The sequence below is a fragment of the Euprymna scolopes genome, chromosome 10 (genome assembly GCF_053919585.1).
Source record: "Euprymna scolopes isolate OS-2025 chromosome 10, ASM5391958v1, whole genome shotgun sequence".
Lineage (NCBI taxonomy): Eukaryota > Metazoa > Mollusca > Cephalopoda > Sepiida > Sepiolidae > Euprymna > Euprymna scolopes.
In genome coordinates this window covers 105,831,697-105,856,725 of record NC_136491.1, presented here as the reverse complement: position 1 = coordinate 105,856,725, position 25,029 = coordinate 105,831,697, and the positions used below count along the sequence as shown (strand labels likewise).

At 31.5% G+C, this 25,029-nt stretch overlaps 1 protein-coding gene across 4 annotated transcripts in view; it reads left to right on the top strand.

Annotated features, from left to right (window-relative positions):
• Positions 1–1,084: 1,084 nt before the first annotated feature.
• Positions 1,085–25,029, top strand: part of LOC145286187 (uncharacterized) — a 56,832-nt gene continuing 32,887 nt past the window's right edge. Inside the window, exons 1-6 of one of the 4 annotated variants that reach the window (XM_080134976.1) lie at positions 1,085–1,266; positions 10,142–10,451; positions 12,133–12,314; positions 15,995–17,666; positions 18,636–18,731; positions 19,861–20,225. In XM_080134976.1, coding sequence (XP_079991102.1) covers positions 10,172–10,451; positions 12,133–12,314; positions 15,995–17,666; positions 18,636–18,731; positions 19,861–19,889 — 2,259 coding nt within the window. In that variant the 5' untranslated portion in view covers positions 1,085–1,266; positions 10,142–10,171 and the 3' untranslated portion in view covers positions 19,890–20,225. Of the gene's footprint in view, positions 1,985–2,835; positions 2,984–10,141; positions 10,452–12,132; positions 12,315–15,994; positions 17,667–18,635; positions 18,732–19,860; positions 20,226–25,029 lie in introns of those variants that run through there. The other 3 variants (XM_080134978.1, XM_080134977.1, XM_080134979.1) reach the window with 3 other exon arrangements.

Genomic DNA, 25,029 nt, shown 5'->3' with positions numbered 1-25,029 from the left:
ATTCTAAAATGGATAAGTATCGAAAATTTCACGAAAATCTGACCATTAGTTAATTTTTGCTAGATTTATTAAATACGTGTATGTTTTCATGTTTACTACATGGGAACGTTATTTTAAAGCGCCAAAACACGATTTTCGTCTCGCAATTTGATTATTTTCGTACGATGAAAAAAAAAAAAAAATTAATAGTTTATTTTGCTCTTCTTTTAAATTGAACAAAAGTTATATTAATTTATAATAAAGTTACATCGTTTTACATATGGGGGGGGTAATTCTGTGGTGACTTTTGGAGGTGCCTAGTGGTCCATATGAAAATCCAACCTAGTGTGTATTTATTTGTTTCTCCACTTAGCAAATTAGGCACAAGACCGTTTTTTAATGTGGGGAGGAAAAACCAGCTCCCCCAAGAGGGCACTCTGGCAGGGTCCAAAATTAGCAATTGTCTATGAAGGGTTTCCCCCACATTGACCAAACTAAGTGACTTAAAAAGCAATTGTCCGATATGAAGGGTTGCCCCCACATTGACAAGAACTGCTAACTTCCTTTTCAGCTCCTGGGCCGAAGGCCAAGAACAGCCTCTGCGCCTCTGAGTGTCTAACTGGCTCCGTAGAAATGCAAAAGAAAAAGATGGAGTTACGTCCCCTGTTTTGCTATCACTAAGTTAGTTATATCTTTAATTTTTTTCCTAAGTCTGAAAAACTTTCAAAGAAGCCAATTTTAGTGCAATAATAATATATTTAATTCATTTATCATCAGGAATAATAACAAAATAGTAAATTTTTTATATAATTTTATAACTCATGAAATAATTAATGTTATCACTTCCTTTCCGTAGCGTCTCCATAGTTTTATTTTGTTACTGCGTCGTGCTAAACAAAGAATGCCACGATTGCCACGCCTACCATAACTTTCTTAATAACGTGGCGTTTTAAGAATTAAAAAACAAGCAACAGATTTTTAAAAATATGTTTAATTAAACCCGAAAATATTTAAAAAAAAAAAAAAAATCATTAAAAGTATATATTCCTTTTTCTTTTTTTTTTTTAAAAAAAAAATTTTTTTTTATTAGATAAACACTAAAACTGAATAAAGACGAGTTTCTCTTAGAAAAAAAGTGAAACTAAATTCGCGTTATTCCCAACTGGATTTTCCATTTTTCTATATTTAGTATGTACAAGTGTATATTATTTCAAAATTTCGAATCTCTTGCATTCTCCAACTTACTGGTGTGAGTTAGCCAGGATTATTCTACATCAAGATATTTAAGTAAGTAAAACAAATTTAAAAAGTCATTTATTTCAAACACTAACATCAGAGCAACTAGCCTCTTTTTGGTTAGTAGCCAAGAATTGCATCGCACGCAACACTTCATCTGTTATCTATTCGATCAATGATGAAGAAATCCTTCTAAACCGAGGAAATTTTATTATATTTGCTGATTGTGCTATTACAAAAATATTTAGATAGACTTTTTTTTAAAAGTTATATTCAATTTTTACGGTATCTCTTGTTTATTAAATCGTTAGGTGAGAGGGGAGTTAAAAGCCTCCCTCCCCATGGTAAGGAAAATGGCTTTCTAAATATTATTTCAGCACGGCCCGTAAACTGCACATGTACCTTATTTAAATTTGTGGGGCTAGTGCACTTATTGATCCGCGCTACTTTTAAATAGTATTTTCAAGTTTAATTAAAGTTTTACAATACCTGTTTTTATTAAATTGTTAGGTGAAAGTACAGAATAGGTACATAACACCCTCCGGCCGCCGTGTTAAGAATGGCTTTCTAATTAATAACGTCATTATTTCAGTACGGATCAATAAGTGCATACCAAATTGAAATTTTCTGGGGAGCTGGAATCTGGATTCCTCTTTCCCGCATAACCGACCATATGTCTAATTGTCTAACTAGGTTTGTTCGTACCAGTCGGAGATATGTCAACAACAATCAGTCAGTCCGATAATAACTTTATTGCTGTCGGGTTGAGGTATGATTCTCTTTAGTCCTATTCAACTTCCCATATTTAACCATCTCCCTTTGAGAAGGGTTTGGTTAATTGCTAATGGCCTGACTCTACCGGTGAATGCAGATGGGACGGCTCAGGCATATTTTTTGTAAGCCAAAGTGCACTTCTGGGCGGACACAGACTTAAGTATTATATTAAAAAAAAAAAAAAATAATGACTTTTAAGAAGGGGGTTCACTTTTCGGGGTTTGTATTACTGTACACATAGATTCGAAAAAGTTGCCAAAAAACAAATATATAACAAATAAAGGTAATAAATGTTATCAAAGGCAAGATAAATTACTTGTCTACCAAACTGGATATAATTTTCGTGTTTTTATTCAATGTAACATGTTTATTCAGCTCGAAAAGCATACAGTGTTTACCGATGTATTGGAAAATTCAAAATGGCGGCCGACTCTCTCTTTAACACGGTAAGTTCGGAAAAAGGTGTAATAATTAATAAACTAGGCAAAATATTGTTAAAACTCGCTCAATATATTTTACCGTGACATAGGTTAACATATATTCGGCGGGTTTTTAATAGTATGTTGTCTAGTTTTTTATTTATAACACCTTTTCCCAAACTTACCGTGTTAAAGAGGGAGTGGGGCGCCATCTTGAATTTTCCAATACATCGGTAAACACTGTATGTTTTTCGAGCTGAATAAACATGTTACATTGAATAAAAACACGAAAAATATATCCAGTTAGGTAGAAAAGTAACTTATCTTGCCTTCGATAACATTTATTTGTTATATATTTGTTTTTTGACAACTTTTTCGAATCTATGTGTACAGTAATACAAACCCCTGGACTTGCTCCATGCAGTTGTTTTTTTTTTTATCAAATTATAATGCACAAGCATCCTAATTAGAAAATGGCCGATCGAGAATATGCAATCAATGAAATGATTTAAAAAAAAAAAAATAGTTCTAGCAGATCTTCTATTCAATCATGTTTGCTAATTTTAGCATGACACGTAAGTACGTAATAGTATTTTATTTTTAAATATAACTTTTGAAATCTAATTATATTGCGAAAAAAAAAAAAAAAAAAAAAAATTCCCCGAAACTCAAAACTGAATAGGCCAGATCGTCATAATTTAACGTTTTTTTTTTCAATTTTTTTTACCATCCCACCTTTCCGTTGCGGTTTTATAACTACTAGCAGTTCAACCCGGCTTTGCTCGGGTCCTACTGTTCATAACTTTATATGCATATATATATATATATATATATATATATATATATATATATATATATATATATATATATATATATATTAAAAAGTTTGATTCATGTCCAGGTAATCTACATCTAAAAATTTCAAGTGTTTAGACCCAAAATTGGCGGGGGAGTTTGGTAGAATCTGCAAAGGTCAACTCTTTCAAATGTAACCTCTTGGCAGCCAAATTTTCGCCCAAAAACGGATTTTAAAAGCTTGCTGCATGTCTGAATATCCTTTATGCAAAATTTCAAATGTTTAGACCCAAAATTGACTTAATAGTTTGCTAAAAACCGCAAAGGTAAAATCTTTTGAACTTTGATCCATTGGCAACCAAATTTTCGGCTAAAAAACGATTAAAAAGCTTGCCTTATATCTGAATACACTTAATGTAAATTTTCAAATGTTTAGAGCAAAAATTGACTGAGTAATTTGGTAGATCGCAGAGGTCAATTTTTTTAACTTTGACCCCAATTTTAACCCCTTAACACTTATTGTTTTGGGCTCAAATCAAATTAAAAAGTTTAATCTATGTTCATGTAACCTACATCTAAAATTTCAAGTGTTTAGACCTAAAATTGGCAGATGAATTTGGTAAAGTTTTCAAAGGACAAATCGTTAAGCTTTGACCCCTTGACAGCCAAATTTCTGGCTGAAAACCGATTAAAAAGATTTTCCCAAATCTCAAAACCCGTTATGTTAAATTTCGAGTCTGTAGACTGAAAATTGACAGAGTAGTTTCCAGTTGACTACAACATGGTCGTTTTCAAGTCCAATTTAAACAAGTCCTTATTGAGCCGTCCTCTAAAATAATGAAATTCCTCAAATTTCCACCACTACCTATCATTACGCTGTTATTTACGACTTTCTGACACTCATTAATCCTTATCCTCGAGTGGCCTTCATGCCTTGATAAGCGATAACTTCCTTGTAAGAAAAAAGAAAAACAGAAAGAGAAACATAATTAACTTTACAAAGAGAGATTATGTAATAAACTGAACCTGCCCTGTAAAAACAGTCAAGTTGGATTTATTTTTGTTGAACTGAGAATCAGATAAAAAATATGGTGATTGTTTTTTTTTTTTTTTTAAATAAAATAAGGCGGGGACGAGGATGTATCGCACGAGTCTGCACATCTGTCCGACCATGCGATAATGAAAATTTGCTCATCTATATATTAATACAAGTGAAATTGTCTTTGTGTACATTTCCCTACCAAACTTAAATGATGAAAGATAAAAATTTACAAAATTTATTGGATTACCAAATCTTCAAAAAACTGGAAATACAGTAAAGATTTTTTCCTTGATCCATGTTATCTCGAAATTTCATGCTTTTCACTTTAGAGGAAATCAATCGCAAATTATATTAAAGTGAAATTAAAAATTAAGTATAAAAATGGAATGTCTTAAAACTGTGAATGTGACAAAAGCTTATTAAACAAGAAACAATATTTTAAAATACTTGGCGTAATACTACGGTTAACTTGTAACCCAAATCATTTAAATCCCTTTGTGTCCCCCCCCCCCGTAGATTTCAACGTATGAGTTCCGCCACAACAAGTAAGTTGTTCGGAAATCCATGATGATTTGTTTAGTGGTGAAGCCGCATATATATATATATATATATATATATATATATATATATATATATATATATATATATATATATATATATGTGTGTGTGTGTGTCTGAAAGTATTTAAATTATGAAAAATATAAAATTTTCGAAATTGATGCGATCATCAAATGTTCACTAATATATATATATATATATATATAAGTACTATCCACTTATCAAGTGTTTCCTTTTCAGATTAAATATGTTTGTAACTCTTTTTCAAAGTGTTTTTTAACATCTTTTATTAACTGTTTGCTCCTATATATATATATATATATATATATATATATATATATATATATATATATATAACTACTTCATTTACTCACATACCATTAATATACGAAAGTATAAATTTATGCGTAAACTTTAATCATTTACTTCAAAAGTGCGCAATACGTAGGTAGAGCTAGTTAGTAAGTTATAAAATATATATGGCGATTGAGCTACACTGAATATTCCGCGTTTCATCCAACGCCATATATATTTTATAACTTACTATATATATATATATATATATATATATATATATATATAGTTGCAGGAGTCGGAAAGAAAAGTTTAACCCATAACAATACGAGATATATATATATATATAGTCGGAAAGAAAAGTTTAACCCATAACAATACGAGATATATATATATATATAGTCGGAAAGAAAAGTTTAACCCATAACAATACGAGATATATATATATATATATATATATATATATATATATATATATATATATAAAAAGTTTAACCCATAACAATACGAGATATATATATATATATATATATATATATATATATATATATATATATATATAATCTCGTATTGTTATGGGTTAAACTTTTCTTTCCTACTCCTGCAACTAGTTTCCATAACTTCAATTACTAAGGTTTCAATTTTTACCGTTCCAGAAATGTCTCTTTTTTTTTTTTTTTTAAACACCTCGGAACTATTTACATCCTCTGAAAATGTAAATTTTCGAAACTTCATGTATTAAGGAATAACTTCTATTGTATTCACTGTTTTCTTTTGGTATTTTATGATGCAATAAATAATGTAAATTTTTTATGCATCATCAGTTAATGAGGGAGGTAACCGAATCCTCTCCTGTCTGTGACACAACTTCCTCTACATGTAGTCCTAACTCTAACTTAACTTCTAACGGAAAATTCCATCTTGCTTACACTAACCTAACGTGGAATTTTCCATTTTTAATCTAGTTTTACAAACAAAGCATTCAATCTTGCAGCATATTTGTTTAAAAAACCATGTTCATTTGTTTAAAAAGAAATATCCTTTCTAAAGGTAATTTATAGAAGGTGATGCCATGCAGATTGACATGAACTGAAGTAAAGAAAACATATAATGATGGAATAAGTTATGTAGATTCACCTTTTATTAATACAATATACACGTGTGTGTGTGTGTGTGTGTGTTTTTAATTTTATACCTGCATTGTGCACTTGTGCACTACTAGGATGAAATCATTTTTTTGTTTTCAGTTGGGACATGGGGAGAATGCATAGCAAGGGCAGACAAATGCAATTTGAGGACCGAATCGAAAATGTTTTTTTTTTAAGTGTTTATTTATTTATTTTTTAAATGTCTGTTTTGCTTTAAAAAGAAAACTGTGTTATTATAAGTTTCTTATATTTATTAAAATAAATATAAGAAACTTATAATAACACATTTTTTTTAAGCAAAATGGATATTTAAAAAGTCTTTTGATAAAACATGAACGTAAGATTTTTGTAACACATTTCTGAAATTAAAATAAATATAATAAACACAAGATTTTTTTTTAACAAAATTGAGGTTTTAACAAAATTTTCAATAAAACATGATTACGCATTATTGAAATGCATGTGAATTTTGAGTAAAACTATTTTTTCTTTAAAAAATTTTATAAATAAATATTCCCTTTCCTAAGATGTTTCTTGCATCCTCTACCCAAACATCTCCATTGGAATCCATCGTCCGTTTTGATTATTGCTTACATATCCTCTCTGTAGCAGGCACATGTTTCAGAGTAAGATAACAGTCTTTGAGACTGTAAAAAGTTTATAGTTTTTTTTTTGTCAACAGTTAAGGGTATGATGCTGTGCATATTCAATTCAGTGTTGTTACTGCCATTTACAGAGAAATCCTAAGGGAATTCTTAAAATGCATCTGTTGTCTGCCCCTGCTCTGCCCTCTCATATCTCAACTGAAAACCAAAAAAGTGATTTTGTCCTAGTAGTGCACAAGTGCCTTGCATTGTGTTCTTACTTGCATCAGTATAGTAAGATGAAAGTTCTGTATTGTATGATATTTCGGAAATATTTCTCTTCCTCAGATATCTGTTTGACTTTAGTTCAAACGTGCATGCGGGGCTATTGTAAGTGAACTGTTTTGCAGAAATTAAAAAGGACGTGAATTCAATTTTGTTTTAAAATCTATTATATTATTCTTTAAACTTAAGAAATTTTTCTAGTTGTGAATTTGATAGTGTGTCCAGGTAAGGTTTAAATTACCTACCTGCTTTCATATGATCGCTTGCTGACAAAAAACCCCAAAAAACAATGAAAAAACAAAAAACAGGTGGTTCATATTAATTGGGTAAATCGGGCTAATGTTCTCATCTTGCGTATTATTTTCACAATGTTTCGGTTAATGTAATCTTCAACCTTCTTTGGGTGTCTCTTGTTAAACTCAGAAATCTTTCTGTCAAATTCAAGAATCTGCACAGAATTTCAAACGGAACCCTTTATCTAATCTATGGGGGTAGCATGCTCCTGTCTCATCAGCCATTACTTGGAAGAAGTCCTAAGTAATTCGTAATTGTATTTTGAGTGTCGCCCGCACCTCCAGAAGACTTACAACTGAATTTTACCAAGTGCTATAACCACTATACCATGGGTCCTCTGTGTAGATGACACTCAAAAATACAATTGCAAATTACTTGGGACAGTTGTCTGACTAATTCAAATAATACAAATTATCAATTCACATCTAAAAAAAATCCAAAACAGTACAAGTGGTGTTTCCTGGATTATCATTCTTTAAACTTAAGAAATTAAAAGTTTGCACAGATTTCCAGTAGTTTTCGCTTCTCTTGATAATTGTTGCAAATTACTTTTCCTTCTCACAACAGCTATTTACTATAATTTTTTTTTATTAATGTCTCTTGGTCTTCTCCGAAATTTGAAATGTCAGTAATAAGCCTCCTCAACGTTCCAGTACTCTATGCACTTCTAGTGGAGGTCTGGATTGTTTTCTCCCCTCCTCGTTTTTTCCGTTCTTCTCAATCCCTCACAACCATTTTGTTTAGTACCGACCAATGCTGGTGCTAATCGTTTTTTGCAGGTGGGGATGGGCAGGGGGAACAGTATAAGATTTGGGATTTATCCTACATATCCACACTGGTAATTTCAATATCCTTGATTTGTACAATTTTCTTTCTATATTTGCATTCATCTTTAATCAGTGCTATTCTATTTCAACTTACTTTGGTTGCTGCAGTCAAAGATTTTTTTTTTTTTAAATTTTCAGCTGTTTTCCATCACTGCCATGCTTCTTTGTATGATATTTCTATGGTAAAACATTCTGACTTCACCGATTTTAAAATGTTGCCACATAAACCTTAGCAGTAGAATCTTGAATATATTTGGAAAAGTGGTATTTGTTTTCATATTACTTGAATGTTTTTGATTACTCTTCTCATCTTGAGGGTCATTTTCTCAAAGTTTTGGTCGATGTCACCTCCAACCTTCTTCAGGTGTATCTTGTTGAACTTATGAATCTTTCTGTCAAACTCTGGAATCTGCACGGAATTTCAAACGTAACCCCCCCCCCTTTTTTTTTATTCATACTCTTGTTCTATCAACCATCGCTGGATAAAGGTCCTAAGTAATTCGCAATTTTATTTTCAGTCGCCCACACCAAGGATTGAACCTTCAAGCTTCAGAAGAATGTTACTTTTACAACTGAAGTTTTCCGAGTATTCTAACCACTCTGCCACGAATCAAAATAATACGAATAACCAATCGTGATCTAAAAAATTCAGAAATATAGTATTTGTTTGTTTTATTGATCTGAAGAACATTTGGCTGAAAACGTTTTAAGAAGACAAATATTTTTAAAAAATAATTAACTTGCTAAAATTTTAAGTAAATAAATATGGAAAAGATATACATCCATTTTATTTATTTAGGGAATAGCTGGCAATGACAATTTTACTGGAGAAGAAAGAGTCATCTGTCTCTGTATCTATCTTTATTTTTTATCTCTAGATATACATAAAAGCACTTTGTGTGTGTTCATGTGTTTTCGTGTGTGTTCGTGCTCGTGCTTGTTTTCTATGGATTCCAAGTTGATTTTTTTTTTTAATTTCTCATAAATGTACTTTGTGTCTGGCAGTGTTCTTAAATAGGTTTTGTACCAGAATGTCTCTGATAAATATTGAAAATTGAACAAATCCGATTAAAGAAGAAACATTTCAAATTTGTCCAAAACATCACAAATACATTTGAAAAGTTTTATCACCACACAAGCAGAAGGACCTTGTGTATAAAATCAACAGGGGCGTGTTCAAAATAAATGTTTCTGTTTAGAGAACAATTGAACCATGATACTTGGTGTTTGCATGTCAAATTTTAATTCAACAAACCATTATATAAATTAATTTTGTAAAATCAACACTTGGTTCATTACAGTGCAATGTACACTACAATGTATTGTGGACTAAGTCACTGGGAGGAGGTATATGAACGTACTTCCTGGTTCATGGTGGTGGATCTCTGACTAGAGCAGGCAATCAATTGAATTGAAAAAATGAGCAATTCCACTGATTTCAATGAAAATAAAAATATTGAAACTGTGGAATACTCCTTGATCCTCGATCAACACCTGGCAACGTCAGATTACCCTGCTAGTTGTTAATAATATAGATCATGACAGTTATCATTTAAAAAGAAATATTTTTAATAGTAAATTATACAGATTGATGAAGAAAACACCGTGGAATTTGAAATAATGCTTAGTGATTATTGTTCCTATTTACTTGCCTCTTCACAAGACAGAGTTAGACACAAGGTCGGTTTTTAATGTGGGGAAAATCTAGCTTCCAAAAGGAACAAAAATAAAATGAAGGACTTCTCCTCCACTAACCGAGGACAGAAAATGCAAAGTGCAGTATCAGAATACAGAATAGTACTACACTATGATCTTGGTCCGAAGGCTAAGGAAATAATTAGTCATTATTGTTATGTTCTTATTAGGATTATTATTGATTATTGACTATTTTTAAATGCTCTTTCAGGAAACAACCCCCGCAAAAACCACTTTAAAGATGAATGAACAGGTTTCTTATTATCAAAATGAAGTTGCGAACTCAATCCTTGAACGTGTGTCTAAGAGTGTTACTTTCTGTAAATCTAACGCTTTTCCCCGAATGAAACATTGGAACAAATTCACAGAAGAAATCCCATCGACTAAAAATTGTTCAGCTGATTTAAAAAAATATTACTATTCAAAAGTTGTGGATGAAATCGTCCGGGAGAATTTAGAAGAAGAACGTGTAATCAATACCAATCCTCAGTTGGCCGAATTTTACCCAATCAAAACACCAAGTAAGTTATTTTCTTAATGGTTTTACTGATACACATTGACGTTAGAATCTTTTGACTTGTATTTCAACAAAGTTCCTCTATAACAAATTGTCTATGATTATAATTACTCTACAACAAATTGTCTTTAATACAGTTGGTCTATAACAATTTGTCCATAATTAAAATTGCTGTAGAAAATATATCTATGGTTACAATGCTCTATAACAAGTGATCTTCATTTACAATTGCTCTACAACAAATCTATGGTTGCAATTGGTCTATAACAAATTGTCTGTGATTATAATTGGTCTATAACAAATTGTCTGTGATTATAATTGGTCTATAACAAGTTGTCTGTGACTATAATTGGTCTATAACAAATTGTCTGTGAATACAATTGCTATATAACAAATTGTTGATGATTTCAGTTAGTCAACCACAAGTTGTCTACATTTACAATTTCCCTATAATAAATTGTATATGTTTATAATTGGTTTATCACAAATTGTGTATGGTTACAATTGCCCTATAAACCTTGTCTATGATTACAATTGCTCTATGAAAAATTGTTTATGATTTCAGGTGGTCTATCACAAATTGTCTATCGTTACAATTGTCTTATAAAAATTGTCTTTGATCACAATTGCTCTATAAAAAATTATCTATGATTACAATTGCTAACAAATTGCCTATGGTTAAAATTACTTTATAACAAATTGTCTACATTTACAATTACCCTAAAAAATTCTCTATCATTACAATTGCTCTCTAACAAATTGTCTATGTTTACAATTAGTCTATCATGAATTGTCTATGTTTATAATTGTCCTATTAAAATTGTCTATTGTTACAATTGTTCTTTAACAAATTGTTTCCATTGGTTTATCGCAAATTGTCTTTGGTTATAATTGCCCTATAAAAATTGCCTATGATTACAATTGGTTTATAACAAATTGTGTATGGTTATAATTGGCGTATAACAAATTGTTTATGATTAAAATTGGTCTATCACCAATTATGAGTATGATTACCTATAAAAATTGTCTATGATTGCAATTGCTCTATAACAAATTGTCTCCATTTACAATTGCCATATAACAAATTGTCTATGTTTACAATTGGGTAATCTCAAATTGTCTATGATTACAATTACCCTATAAAATTTGTCTTTGATTACAATTGGTATATTGCAAGTTGTTTATGCTTAAAATTGATTTTCAACAAATTGTCACTAGTTACAATTGCCCTATACACATTTCCTTTGGTTACAATTTCTACATATCAAACTGTGGTGGTTTTATTACTGGAAGGGTTAAAAACAAAGTTTATTTTGGGGTTATAATTCATGTTGAAAAACCAAATGTTGGACACAAGCTAGTTCAAATAAGATTAGTATAATTTTTACAACTTATGATCTTTTGAGGATACAGGAGTACAAAACCACATAATTACAGTGACTTTAGTATATGTACCGGTAATCTCTAAGGGAGATCACTCTGATGTCACAGGAGTTACGCTGGAAACCATTTCATGGGAAATGATTACATGTTTTTTTAAACAAAACTCTTAACCGTTTTCATTCTCATAATTTACTTAGCAAATGACTTCCATTCATCCCAACTGAAAAAAGAAATATAAATATATTTGTGAATAAAATGTGCTTTTTTAAAAATAATTTTGCTTTTGTGAATTTTCCTTCCAGCTGATGGCAACTGTTTATGTCATGCAGTCAGTCTCTATTTATGGGGAATCCCAGACAGAAACCGTTTTCTTCGACAAATCCTTTACATTACCATGGTCACGGATGAAAATAACCTACTCCAACGGCTTTATATGCAGCATGTAGCTAACCTGCAATATACAGTGGAGAACTTTAGTACAAGCGTAAGTACTCCTATACGTTTTTTTCTTTTCATATATACACTTGTGCCCGATATTATTCATACCCCTCGGATCTTTGAGATTTCTATAAGAATATTGCTCAAACCAGAAGGTAGACAATATTAAAGGGATTTCAAACAATAAATCAAGCATAAGCATTTAATTTAAACTCAACAAGTAAATAAATTATGCAAGTTTGAAACATTATACAAAGAAAAACAATAATGGCACTAGTTCAAAATTATTCATACCTCTCTTACTAATAGTCAATAGCATGCCCTTTATTCTTAATAACTGCCTGTAACCGTTTTGGATATTTATCAACAAGGGTTTTACAACCATCAACACTGATTTTTGACCATCCTTCAATGCAGTAGTTCTCCAAATCCCTCAAATTTCTAGGTTTCCGCTTTTTAACCTCAGTTTTCAATATGTGCCAGAGGTTTTCAATAGGGTTCAGGTCGGGACTCTGGCTAGGCCATTCCAAAACATTAATTTGATTATCGTCAAACCATTTCTTGACTATTTTGGCAGTATGTTTTGGATCATTATCCTGTTGAAGGGCCCAGTTTTGTCCTAAATGGAGCTTCTCCGCATCGTGTCTAATGTTTTTCTGGAGTATCTCCAAATATTGCTCCTTCTTCATGGTTCCATCTATCTTGACCAAACTACCTGGACCACTAGCCGAAAAGGAGCCCCAAAACATTAGGCTACCACCACCATGTTTCACCGTGGGTATGGTGTTCTTTGGGTTGTAAGCTTCTCCTTTCTTCCTCCAAACGTAAGAAGCATCCATATGGCCAAATAATTCAATTTTTGTCTCGTCAGTCCACAAAATACTTGAGAAAACGGACTCTGGAGAATTCACATGGGTCCTAGCAAACTTTAGACGTGCTGCAAGGTGTTTTCCGGTGTGCAATGGAGTCCTTCTTGGTCTTCTTCCTTTCAGACCATTTTCATGCAGAGTCCTTTGCAATGTTTGCCTTGATATTTTTATGCCAGAAGACTCCAGATTTTCAAAAATGTCCTTAGTAGTGGTGGTTGGATTTGTATTAACACTTCTTACAATATTCCTGGTGTCTCTAGCAGACAGTTTCCTTTTCCTTCCTCTACCAATCAAGTTGTTTGTTGTGTGGTGGCTCTGGAATTTTTTGATGATGCTCTGTACTGTTGCTGTAGGGACCTCAAATTTCTTGGAAATTGACTTGTAACCTAAACCATCCTTATGTGAATTCACAATTTTAGTCCTAAGAGCATTACTAAGCTCTTTTTTCTTCCCCATTCTAATGATTTTTATTCTTTTATTGGTTTTCACTTGATATCATTTTAATTTCTGAAAAATGCAAAAAACAAAATGAAATTAATCAAAGATTGTATAAAAGCATTCAAAATAAGAATCAAACAGGAAACAAACAGAAACTCGATTAATACTGAAAAAATAAGGGGGTATGATCATTTTTGAACATTGCAGATTTTATAAATAGCTGCATATTTCTTTTATTACAAGTATCCCGAGATTTTAAAATGAGGAAAATGATCAGAAGAGGTTTATTAAGAATATGTATCAATATGGACGTAAACAATAAATTCTTACAAAGTTACACCTAATAAACTCAATTTTCAAGGGGGGGGTATGAATAATATCGGGCACAAATGTATATATATATATATATATATATATATATAAGGAACTTTGTATGTATGTGAGTTCATTTCCTATGGACTCGAAAACGGCTGGGCCGATTTTTATGAAGTTTCATATATATGTACTGTATGTGCCTGGCAGTGTTTTTAAATAGGTTTATCAGAATGTCTTCAATAATTATCGATAATCAAAATAATCTAATGGAAGAATGAACAAGCGGTTTTGACCAAAGTTAACACCTTACACAGCCTAACATCACAAGTGCATTTGATACAAGTTTTATTACCACACATATAAAATCAAGAGTAGGTTCTTTGATATGACGTGTTCGAAATGAATTTTAAACTGAAATTCAAGTCATTATCACCGTACCAGCAGTAAGGCTACCCTAATAAAATCAACAGTAGGTCCTTTGATGTGACAGGTGCACATTCAAAATGAATGTTTCTGTTTAGAGCACAATTGTAGCATGATACTTGACTTTTGTATTAATTCAAGCTATTATATATGAAAATAATTTTATGAAATCAACAGTAGGTTCTCTACAGTGCAATGTGGACTACAATGCATTGTGGACTGTCACTGTGGGGAGGTATGTGAAGCTTCCTGTTGGTGCATCACGATTGGTCCCCAACTAGAGCAGGCCATTAATCGTTTTGATTGAAAAATAGGCAAAATATATATTATATATTTGATTGAAAAATGGGAAAACTATATATATATATATATATTAGTGGCCTGGCAAGGCAACAGGAGAGACAACCAAAGCAGCAAAACTGAAGCTGGCCTGCTAGGACACTATATATAGAAATGTAGGCAAATTTGGGCATAGTTTATTAGTTTGAAAATATAGGTTCTTTTTTTACTAATTCTTATAAAATTTTAACCATAGAATAGTATTATAATCTTCAAAAAAATCTACAAATTTTCAGTTTTGCTGCTGGGGTTATCTCCCTTGTGGCCTTATCAGGCCACTAATATATATATATCACCTTTTTTTGCAATTTTATAAGTTCCATCAAGGCCAGAGGTTTTGAGGAAATATATATATAAGTTAAGTATATGTATATGTTACTAAGTATATGATTTACTCCTAAACTAATCAACCGATCTTTCTACATTTTGTAACACAACTGCTAGATTTAATGGTATTAATGTAGGCTATATCTAGTTTAATTTAGTTTCGTTCGAAGATGTTAACCATTGGTTAAAATTCAGATACCTCGCAACTTTTGTGAAATTTGAACAATAGTTATTACGCATCAATTAATATTCCCCAAATTTAAGTTTTTTTTTTTAGCATTTAAAAAGAGTTTTAGTAGGCACACTATAGACACAACCTCTTCTTTGAAAATTCAAGCATTTCAGAGTTGCATTAAATTTGATTCATCGTTATTTGGCACCAATTCAGCAAGATTCCCTGAATTTCAATTTCTTATTAAGACCACTTAAGCATAATACTTAAACTTTAGACATTTATCTTATTTAATGAAGTAATAAAACAAGATTTAGTTTGCTGCACCTTTTTTTTAACTAAGATTCACTAAAAATTTCAGTTAAATCAGTCCAGTAGTTTCCGAGAAAACTTTTGGTGTAAGTATGGTATTGTGGTAACTGTGCCTCAAATAAATACCATAATACTTAGTTCACTGCATCTTGTCATAATAAAGTTCCGTACAGAGTGGTCAAGTAGTTTCCGCCAAAAATAATGGAACAGACAGAAAAGTATAATATAGATATATATTCAGTCTTTTTTGTTGTAAAATACTTGTTTACCTTGGAGAGCAATAATAGCTCTTGATGATCCTGGCTAGAAAAGGAAGTTCTATTTGTTTAACAGATTATTCAACAATTTACAGATTAAATGGTTAGGTAGAAGTTGCTGGATTATGTAATGATTAAAGTCTGTGATGCAAGACACATTTGTTTACCACCTAAACTGTCATGGCAGATCTTTCTTTTCTTTTCTCCTAAGCGTGATAACTCTCCCTTCTCTGGTCCAAGGGAAATAATGATATTATTCTTCATTAATTTTCAGATTTTGAGCAAACAATGGGATATATTGGTGAAGGAAGCCCAGGAAATACCGGCGACCTCTGGAAGCAACCATTTGGAACCTCTGGAAGCAATTCACATTTTTATTCTTGCAAACATTCTCCTCCGCCCAATTGTAGTGCTCAGCTCTCCCGTTGTGAGGACAGTCTTTAATGATACAATACAAACTGATGACATTGGTGGCATCTACCTGCCTTTGCTGTGCAACCCAGAAGACACTGAAAAGTCTCCAATAGTTCTCGGTTACCACATGAATCATTTTGTTCCATTGCTAAATGAGGAAAATAGTGGTCAGAAAAAAGGAGTTCCACTGAAACAATTTGAACTTGTGAATCTGCCCGTGCACTTTTTCCAGGATACGTTGCCTAACAAAATTGCAAGAAAACTGAGCGCGTATTTAAAGATTGATAAAGCTACTGAATCAGCGATGATCGGGCAACTTTATTTGCCTAAGCATCAGAATATGTTCCACTTACATTTTGAGCATTGCAAGGCTGTTTTTAATAATATGACACCATCTGGTGGTGTAAGCACAGAAGATGATCTGCAACCAATGGAAGCTAAAGACGAGCCATACAAAAAATTTGTTGAAAATCATTCTGAAACAATACACATCCTCGCCTCATCTCTGAATAAAAGCCCTTCCTTTTGTATCAACGATTGCGGTATGTATGGTTCAGCTGAATTAGGTAACAAGTGTTCAAGATGCTTTTCCAAAGACACAACTTTATCAGCCGAGGCTCGCCCAAAGATTGCAGTACATAACAAACAATATAAGCCACTACATGAGGATGTTATGGGACACATAAACACCAAAAAGATTCGTCAATTAAGCATCAAGGAGGTAACGCCAAAGATGAGCTATCAGGACCCATCGCAGGCATACAAACATTTTATTCCGGCAGATCAGCTGCAGGAACCTCATCAGAAATCTGTACATGATCACAAGCACAAACAATTCCATCTCTCACATAATGATTTTCAGCCGGCTGTTTTTTTAGGCAAAAGGGAGCCGCCGATTGGTGCTGCACTATACAGACACATATCACAACAAGCTGGTGTTGCCTCAGAGCAAACGGACTTGGAGACAGCTACATGTGTAACACCTGGTTGCCAGATGAAGGCCTATCGGAATATGGAATACCGATGTGTAGTGTGTTCTCGACAACAGAATTATCAGATCATGGGCGAGCCTCGTTTAAAACCTGTTCCCGAAAGACACAGTTCTACAGGTTTTGGTAACCATAGTCAGGTTTGGGACTACCACATAAGAAAACTTAACCAGACTCCTGACTTAACCAGCACTGACCCTAACCCTAAATCTAAACCTAACCCTGACCTTGTTCATAGAAATGATAGCGAAACACAAGTGAATACACAGATCAATACAGTATCGCTTCTAGATCTTCTCTGTTTGAATGACAACTGCCCAAACCGACGGGCATCTGCATTAGAATCTATGTGCACGTTCTGCTTGAGAAAAAATGGGGCATTTAATTGCAGTGTCCGTGGGTGCAATAATAAGCAAGGTCAGAACCTATCTTCTATGTGTGATAACTGCTTTAGGAATAATGAACTACAAAAGAAGAATATTCAAGCTGACAAAAACACGATAAATTATATGCCGCCCACTGGCATCTATCAGGCAAACCAAGGTAAGTTATTATTTAACTAGTGATAGCTATTATTTACTTTGTAAATTTCATTATTTATCTAGTGAAAACTGTTATATAACTAGTAAAAGTTATTTTTAAACTAGTCAAAACTATTATATATCCAGTAAAATTGGTAATTTAACTAGTAAGTTATTATTTAACAAGTGAAAGTTATTATTTAACCAGTAAAGTTCTTATTTAACTAGTAAAAGTTGTAATTTAACTAGTAAAAGATGTAATTTGACTAAAATCAGTTGCAAGTTAACTAGTGACAGCGAACTTCTTTTTTTCTAGACTTACATACATGTATCGAACATAATCCCGGACTTATGCCATCAATTTATCAAACATCCTGTATATTGCTATGCTTTTTTTTCTAATTATTTTAATATGTATTTTTTCTAATTATTTTAATATGTATTTTTTATGGAACTTGCTCCAAACAAGAAGTAAAGCCATTTGAGGTAAAGAGCTAAAAAAAACAAAAACATATTATTCCAAGGTCAAAAACCAGCAGACAATAAGTGTTAAGTGGATAAATTCTGACTCAGAAAACTGCAGTTCTCCCCTCTTTGTCATAAACATCACTCAATATTATACAACTATTAATAGAGAAGTAGCTCTTAGCAATAACTAAGAGTTAGGGCGCCCATACTACTAGTCAGAAACAGCAACCAGACATGCTGTCACTCTTGTCTTCCAACAGACACTCACATTGTGCAAAACTAACTCCATGAAAACAGTCATGAAAACAATCAAACCAGGCACATCCCCATGCTCTTAAAAGATAAAAGAGTTTAATGTTTTGCATTCAATTCTGGATCACACCAGATCTTGCAGCTGTAATAATAGATTAGTTTAGTTGTTTCTGGTTTTGGCTTTAAATGAATTTCGTTTCTTTTAAAACGAATTTCTCATTAAATGCTACATGTATGTGTGTCATTGGTGTCACCTTTATTTGTATTGCAGAAAAAAGATCATGTGTTAAACCCAACTGCATAAACTTTGGAACTACTGAAACATCTGGTTACTGCCTTCAGTGCTTTAGAATAATGGAAAGACCAGGTGAGAAATCTTTATTATAATTCTGTTTTATTTTATTTTATTTTTTTATTAGATATACAAAAGCATATATATCCCAGTACAAAAATCCCCCCAACGAAGCAGTTTTATTTAAATTACTATGTAATCATACTTTTCTCCAGCTTTTTTTGTTTATTTGCTTTTTTTCACCTGACGATGGTACGATGAGGAATCGAAAACGTTCATGATACATAGGGAACTTACATTTCTTTTTTTTGATTTTAACACACAAAAAAAGGAGAAAAATCTAAAAAAATAATTAAGTGGTTCTCTTATTTTTAATGGTGTTTGCTTCTACACACACACACACACACACACACACACACACTCTCTCTCTCTCTGTTAATATTTTCTAGAGGTGGAACAGTGAAGTTTTAACAAGGCTAATGCAAGTGTGCTCAATACCGAAGTTGGGCAAGATATACTTTTTATTTGTTTTATATAAGCATTTATATGTTGCTAAACATTCATGAACATGTTTTGGTCAGCTAGTTACAAGTAACTAGAGAAGTAAAGTCTGGACCTTAATTTTCTATAAGCAATATCACCTGAAAAGATTTCTAGTTACTTGTAACTGGCTGAAACATGCTGATGACTGTGTAGCGACCTATAAATACTTACGTAAAACATAAAAATGTGTGTGTATATATATATATATATATATATATATATATATATATATATATATGCTAGTTATACCTGCTCAATGTTGTCTGGGATTCATTCATGTGTTTTTTTTTTTATTTGCTACATTTTTCATTTTTTTCTTGTTTTCATATATTTAAAATTCCACTTTTTCATACTTTACTAAAAAAATTTGTTCCTTTTCAACTTTTTTTCCTTCATTCGTTTTTTTCTTTTTTGTTTTTTTTAAAAAATGTTTTTAGAATATGGCCACTTCATTTCCCTAACAATAATCCGACATTTCATTTCCTTTACCCTTTCTAACCTGACATTTCATTTCCTTTATAATTTGTAACCTGACATTTCATTTCCTCTATAATTTGTAACCAGACATTTCATTTTATTTATAATTTCTAACCCAACATTTAATTTCCACTATCATTTCATTTTTAACCTGCTATAAATTCATTTTCTTTCTTTTCTTCAGAACCATCTGCACCATCCTTTCACAAGTAAAAACTATTCGATAATATTTCTTAGTGTGGTTTCGATTTTTCATTATTTAAAAATTGCGAGTTCCATCCTTGATGGAGGAATTTAAGAAATAACATCCTACCTGAGAGCTCTTCCTTCAAACTCTTTGGCTTAACATTCACAGACAGCATGAATTGGAACAAATACATTGAGGACATTGCCAAGGCTGCTGCAAAGGAAGTGGGCTCCTTTACCATGTTAGAAAATTACTCATATTAGAGAGTATCCTGTATATACTGTATATACTGTCCAGAATTGTAAATATCAACTGAATTAAAGGAATAAATTATAAGATGGTCAACATCATGAAGTTTAGAATATAGTCTTTTGTCATTTATTCACTATATATATATATATATATATATATATATATATTAGGGTTGGGGCAATTAATCGGAATCGGAAAAATCGGAATAGTTGGGGGTATCGGAATCAGAAAAATTTGTACCGATTTTCCAATGCCAAAACGATTCTTTTAATTGTCTTTTTTATTTTTATTTTTTTTTTTTAAAGCTAAATCTTCCATTACTGATAATAATGATAAAATAATAATTATTTATTGATTTTAAAACGACCCGTGAAGCTAAAATTGATAGATCACCCCCACAAGTATGTTTTTACATTTAGGAAAATATTTGCACATTTAATGTGTGTTTTTACGATAATCAGAGAAAAAACACAACTATAGAGTTAAATATTTAGAAATTTATAAAGAATCGGAATCGGTAATTGTATTGGAATCAGGAAAAATATTGGAATCGTCCCATCACTAATATATACATATATACTCTGCTCCTTATATTTTATGAGTGAGCACTTACTTTTTTTCTGGCTGATAGAAGTTAATTGTTTAGTAAAATCATTCCTCCATTATAGATCAACAATGGTCCAGGAGAAACTGTGCTCCATGAAATCTTAATATGCAACCTAGGATGAAGGGATACAAACCAAAAATGATGCTCGTGTATCTATAGCAATACATATTTATCAAACCTGAATGAAAGCAAAAAATTTAACATATTACTAGTTAGATTAATGCTGGGGTTTATTGTGTATTGCTAGTTCTGGGTAAGATAACATAAACCACTGGTTAAAAATGTCTCGAAAAAAAATCCCTGATTTATGCTTACATTGATTGAAAATGTCCCTATAAGAGTAGCTTGAATAAGAATAAAGATAATATTTAAAATTTTTTAAATGTCCCAAAAGAATATAATGTAAGAATATAACTGACTCAAAATGTCCCTTCATCACACTCCAAAAATCATGTTTTATGTAATGTGATGTTAGAATATTTTTTGTTTGGTTTCAATTAATAAAAGTTTTTAGTCCAAGTCTACCTTTCAAATCTTCGTCATTTAAATTTCTCAATTAAAAATATTAGATTCATAACATTTTGCATTCAAACTCTTTATAAATTTATATAAATATATATATATATATATATATACAAATATATATATATATATATATATATATATTTGTATATTTATAAATGTATATTACTATATTTATATATTTTCTTTATATTTATGTGTATACTTTATTTATATGTATATATTTAATTTATATATATATATATATATATATATATATATATATTCATATAGTTACATATATTTATGTGGGTGTATATATATATATGGATATATATATGTGTGTGTGTCTGTGTATCCATATAGAATGAAAAAATTGCAGAAAGTGACAGAAAATTATGTTTCAAAAACATAACTCTCCACGCCAACAAATATTTTTAAGTTGGTGTAAATTAATTATTCTCTTATGTATGAATGTTGCAATGTATTTTTTTTTCTGTCAAATATGAAAATTTTAATGGAAAGAATGACATAAAAACCAAAAATTACAAACATAGTGGGTATGAACTTTTAAAATACAAAACTAAGAGTCTAAGGTACATTTCCATTTGATTGGAGTTATCAAAAAGCAAAACCAAAAAAGGAATATAGAAATTAAATATTAATTAAATGAATATTGGATGTGTCTTATTTATCCAGCCTGATTGTTGTGTGTTATACATTGATGAAATTGTGAACATTTGGCAATTGTGTATTTTTAGGAAAGGGGCAAAACCAATTGTTTGCAAATAACTTTTTTTTTCTATTGAATAAACTGGAATTATATCATGTTATATGTGTGTGTGTGTGTGCATGTATGATGGCATGATTCCAATATTGTTTTCCATTCTGCTACTATTACTGATTTGGTTCTAAATTCTTGATTCTGATAGAATGCCGATTCCAATTCTGGAATTGTCTAATCTTTTTCTTTTGTGTGAGTAAGAGTATGAATTTATTTTTAAATGTGGATCAAATTCTCTATTTAATTTGACAAACTTTCCTAGCGTTGTCTTTGTATGTATTGTACCCAAGGTTTTGATAAACTCGTTGTGAGGTTTTCACTGGCGCCAGTTTTACTTATGCATCCACTCATGCCAGTTTTTTCTTTGTTTTTACTGGACAAATTTTTTAGTTACATTTTTGCCTTGATTAGTTAGTATGATCTATAAATTTTAGGTTTACTAATAGTTTAAAATCAACAAATATTTATCATTTTATCATTTGTACCAGTAATGCAAAATTAAATTGAAAAAAAAAAAAGAAAAATTAAATTTGCAGTTTTTGAAAAAATTATAAGTGCAGACTTTTTTGTGCCGCCTGTGTATATAAAATATTGTCTTTTTTTTTTTTTACTAAAGAGTGAAAAATCAACTTTTCCTTATTTCTGAAACTGAATGTATGGTTTTATGAAGCCAAATATTTAAAAAAAAAAAACGACCATGAATTTATGTGAGTAATATATGCAGTGTTTAATTGATGAGCTATGACTTTTGAGTTAGATGGTAATTCATTTCAAATTACTGCATACATTTGAGTTTATCTGTGTTTAAACTGTGAATCCCAATTTTTTTTTTAATTGTAAATTACAAGTATGAATAAACTGATTGCAACATTTGTTTTGTTTTAGTGTCGTCTTTGATCTTAAATGGTTTTCCTATTCTATAATGCTTAATTAGTCTATGCACAAATCTTTGGATTTGCAGCAAAACTGCAGACATGAATGCCTGTAACATTGTCCAGGAACCAACACATTGTAGCCTCAGTCGCAAAAGAGACAAAGAATAGAAAAGAACTTCAACTTGTTTTTTTTTTTTTTGTAGCAACATTTATTTCCTTATTGTTACAGCCGTGATGTCACCCACATGATCTAGAACGTTCTCGATGCCTCTCACGAGATCTTGAACGTTATCGCCTTCTGTTGTGCTCCACGTCTCTCATGTGATCGGTTTCATTTTTTTTTAGTCTTTTTTTTCTTACCAGTGACGTCATTTTGCATGCATTTATATCCGCGCATCCACACTGTGTTGCATATCCAGTTATGTTTCATTTTACTTCAGTCAAAGTACTCAAAAAATCAAGAGGCCCCCACTCCTAGAGGCTCACACTTGATCTCTCTATGAGATACATAGATATTCAAATATTTCATTAAGGATCTCTTTCACGTCTCACACACTGAATTAGTAAAGAAGTTGAAAACATACTTTTCCTCTCCTCAATTGACTATTTAAATACGTTATAGTATATCTGGTACTTGCACAGTTTAATCGAGACATTAAAAAATGAAAATTCGGAAAAAGTTTAAATTGTACATATCTGTTATGGAACAAAATTCTCAAAAAAAAAATTTCACCTAATTTCATCAAGTAGTTTTTGTTTTACAGTGATGAAACAATTTGTTATGATACCGAGCAAAAGGTTCGATTTTTAGGAAGAAAAGCTAGTATTAAAGATGGGAAGGGAGTGTCGGTGCTTTACATGGAGTTATATCTCCCCGTGGCGTTTCTAACATCCAAACAAAAATTTTAAAAAATCCAACATGTCTGCCTTCAACATGCTGTCATAAAAACGTGTTTTTCCGCTATAAAAAAAAAAAAAAAAACTACTTGATCAAATTAAGTGAAATTTTTTTTTTGAGATCTTCAGTTCAAAACGGATATGTACAATATAACCTTTTTTCGATATTTTCATTTTTTAATGTCTTGATTAAACTGTACAAGTACCATATATCTTTCTTGTGCTCTCTTGGTTTTACTGGATTCTAGGACAAAAATTCATCTAGTTTGGTGGAGTGTCCAGCTTTGTGTTGTTAATTGGGGAAATATCAGTTGCAAAAGGTGTACAATTCCTCGTAAAAGCCAGTGTTGGTTAGCCATACCGAGGAGATCTTATTTGGGCTGTGAATACTATGTGATTTTGAATATTTAGTAAGGTTTTACTTGTAGGGAAAAGTAACCTCATTCTAGGTTGTCCTGACAAGACCCTGATACCTTAGACACTAAATGATAGTGTCTAGTAGACATTATGGAGTGTATCATGTACGTGCAAATATATAAACATATTTTACTTTATGGGCCAGAGGTTAGAACTACGACTATCAATTAGGTTCAATTCCAGGTTCAGGATGGGTGCTAGCCTAGCCGCACTGACGAGCTGTGATACAGCAAAACTGTCTGTGGATGACTATTAAAGCCTATCTCCTTGGGTAGAACACTGCCATAAAATGATTTCAGGTGCTTAGTGTAATGTGATGCTCGATTTGTTTGTAAATAAACAAACAAATCGAGCACTGTATAAGCAACAAGCAAATTTTAATATAAATAGACATTTGATGATATCATTGGCAAACACCGATCTCATGGGACAGTGAGTAGAACTGCTGACTGTCAGTTAGATGGTTGTAGGTTTGATCCCTGGTTCGGGATGGGTGTTAGTCTAGCCGCACTGAGGAGCAGTGATACAATGAAACAATCTATCAGTGGATGACTCTCTCTCTATATCTATCTATCTATCTAATTTATATATATATATATATATATATATATATATATATATATATATATATACATAATAATCTATAAACAGATTGTTTTGTTGTATCAGAGATCAGCAACAATCAAGACTTCAACCATCTTGCTGACAGGCAGTAGTTAGGTTTGACACTTATTTTCGATACCCATAACTAAAAATATAAGTAAAAATTAGTTAAATGAAATTAATTCATCATAATGTTTACTCTATATTGAAGAAGAGGAATCAGGGTTTAA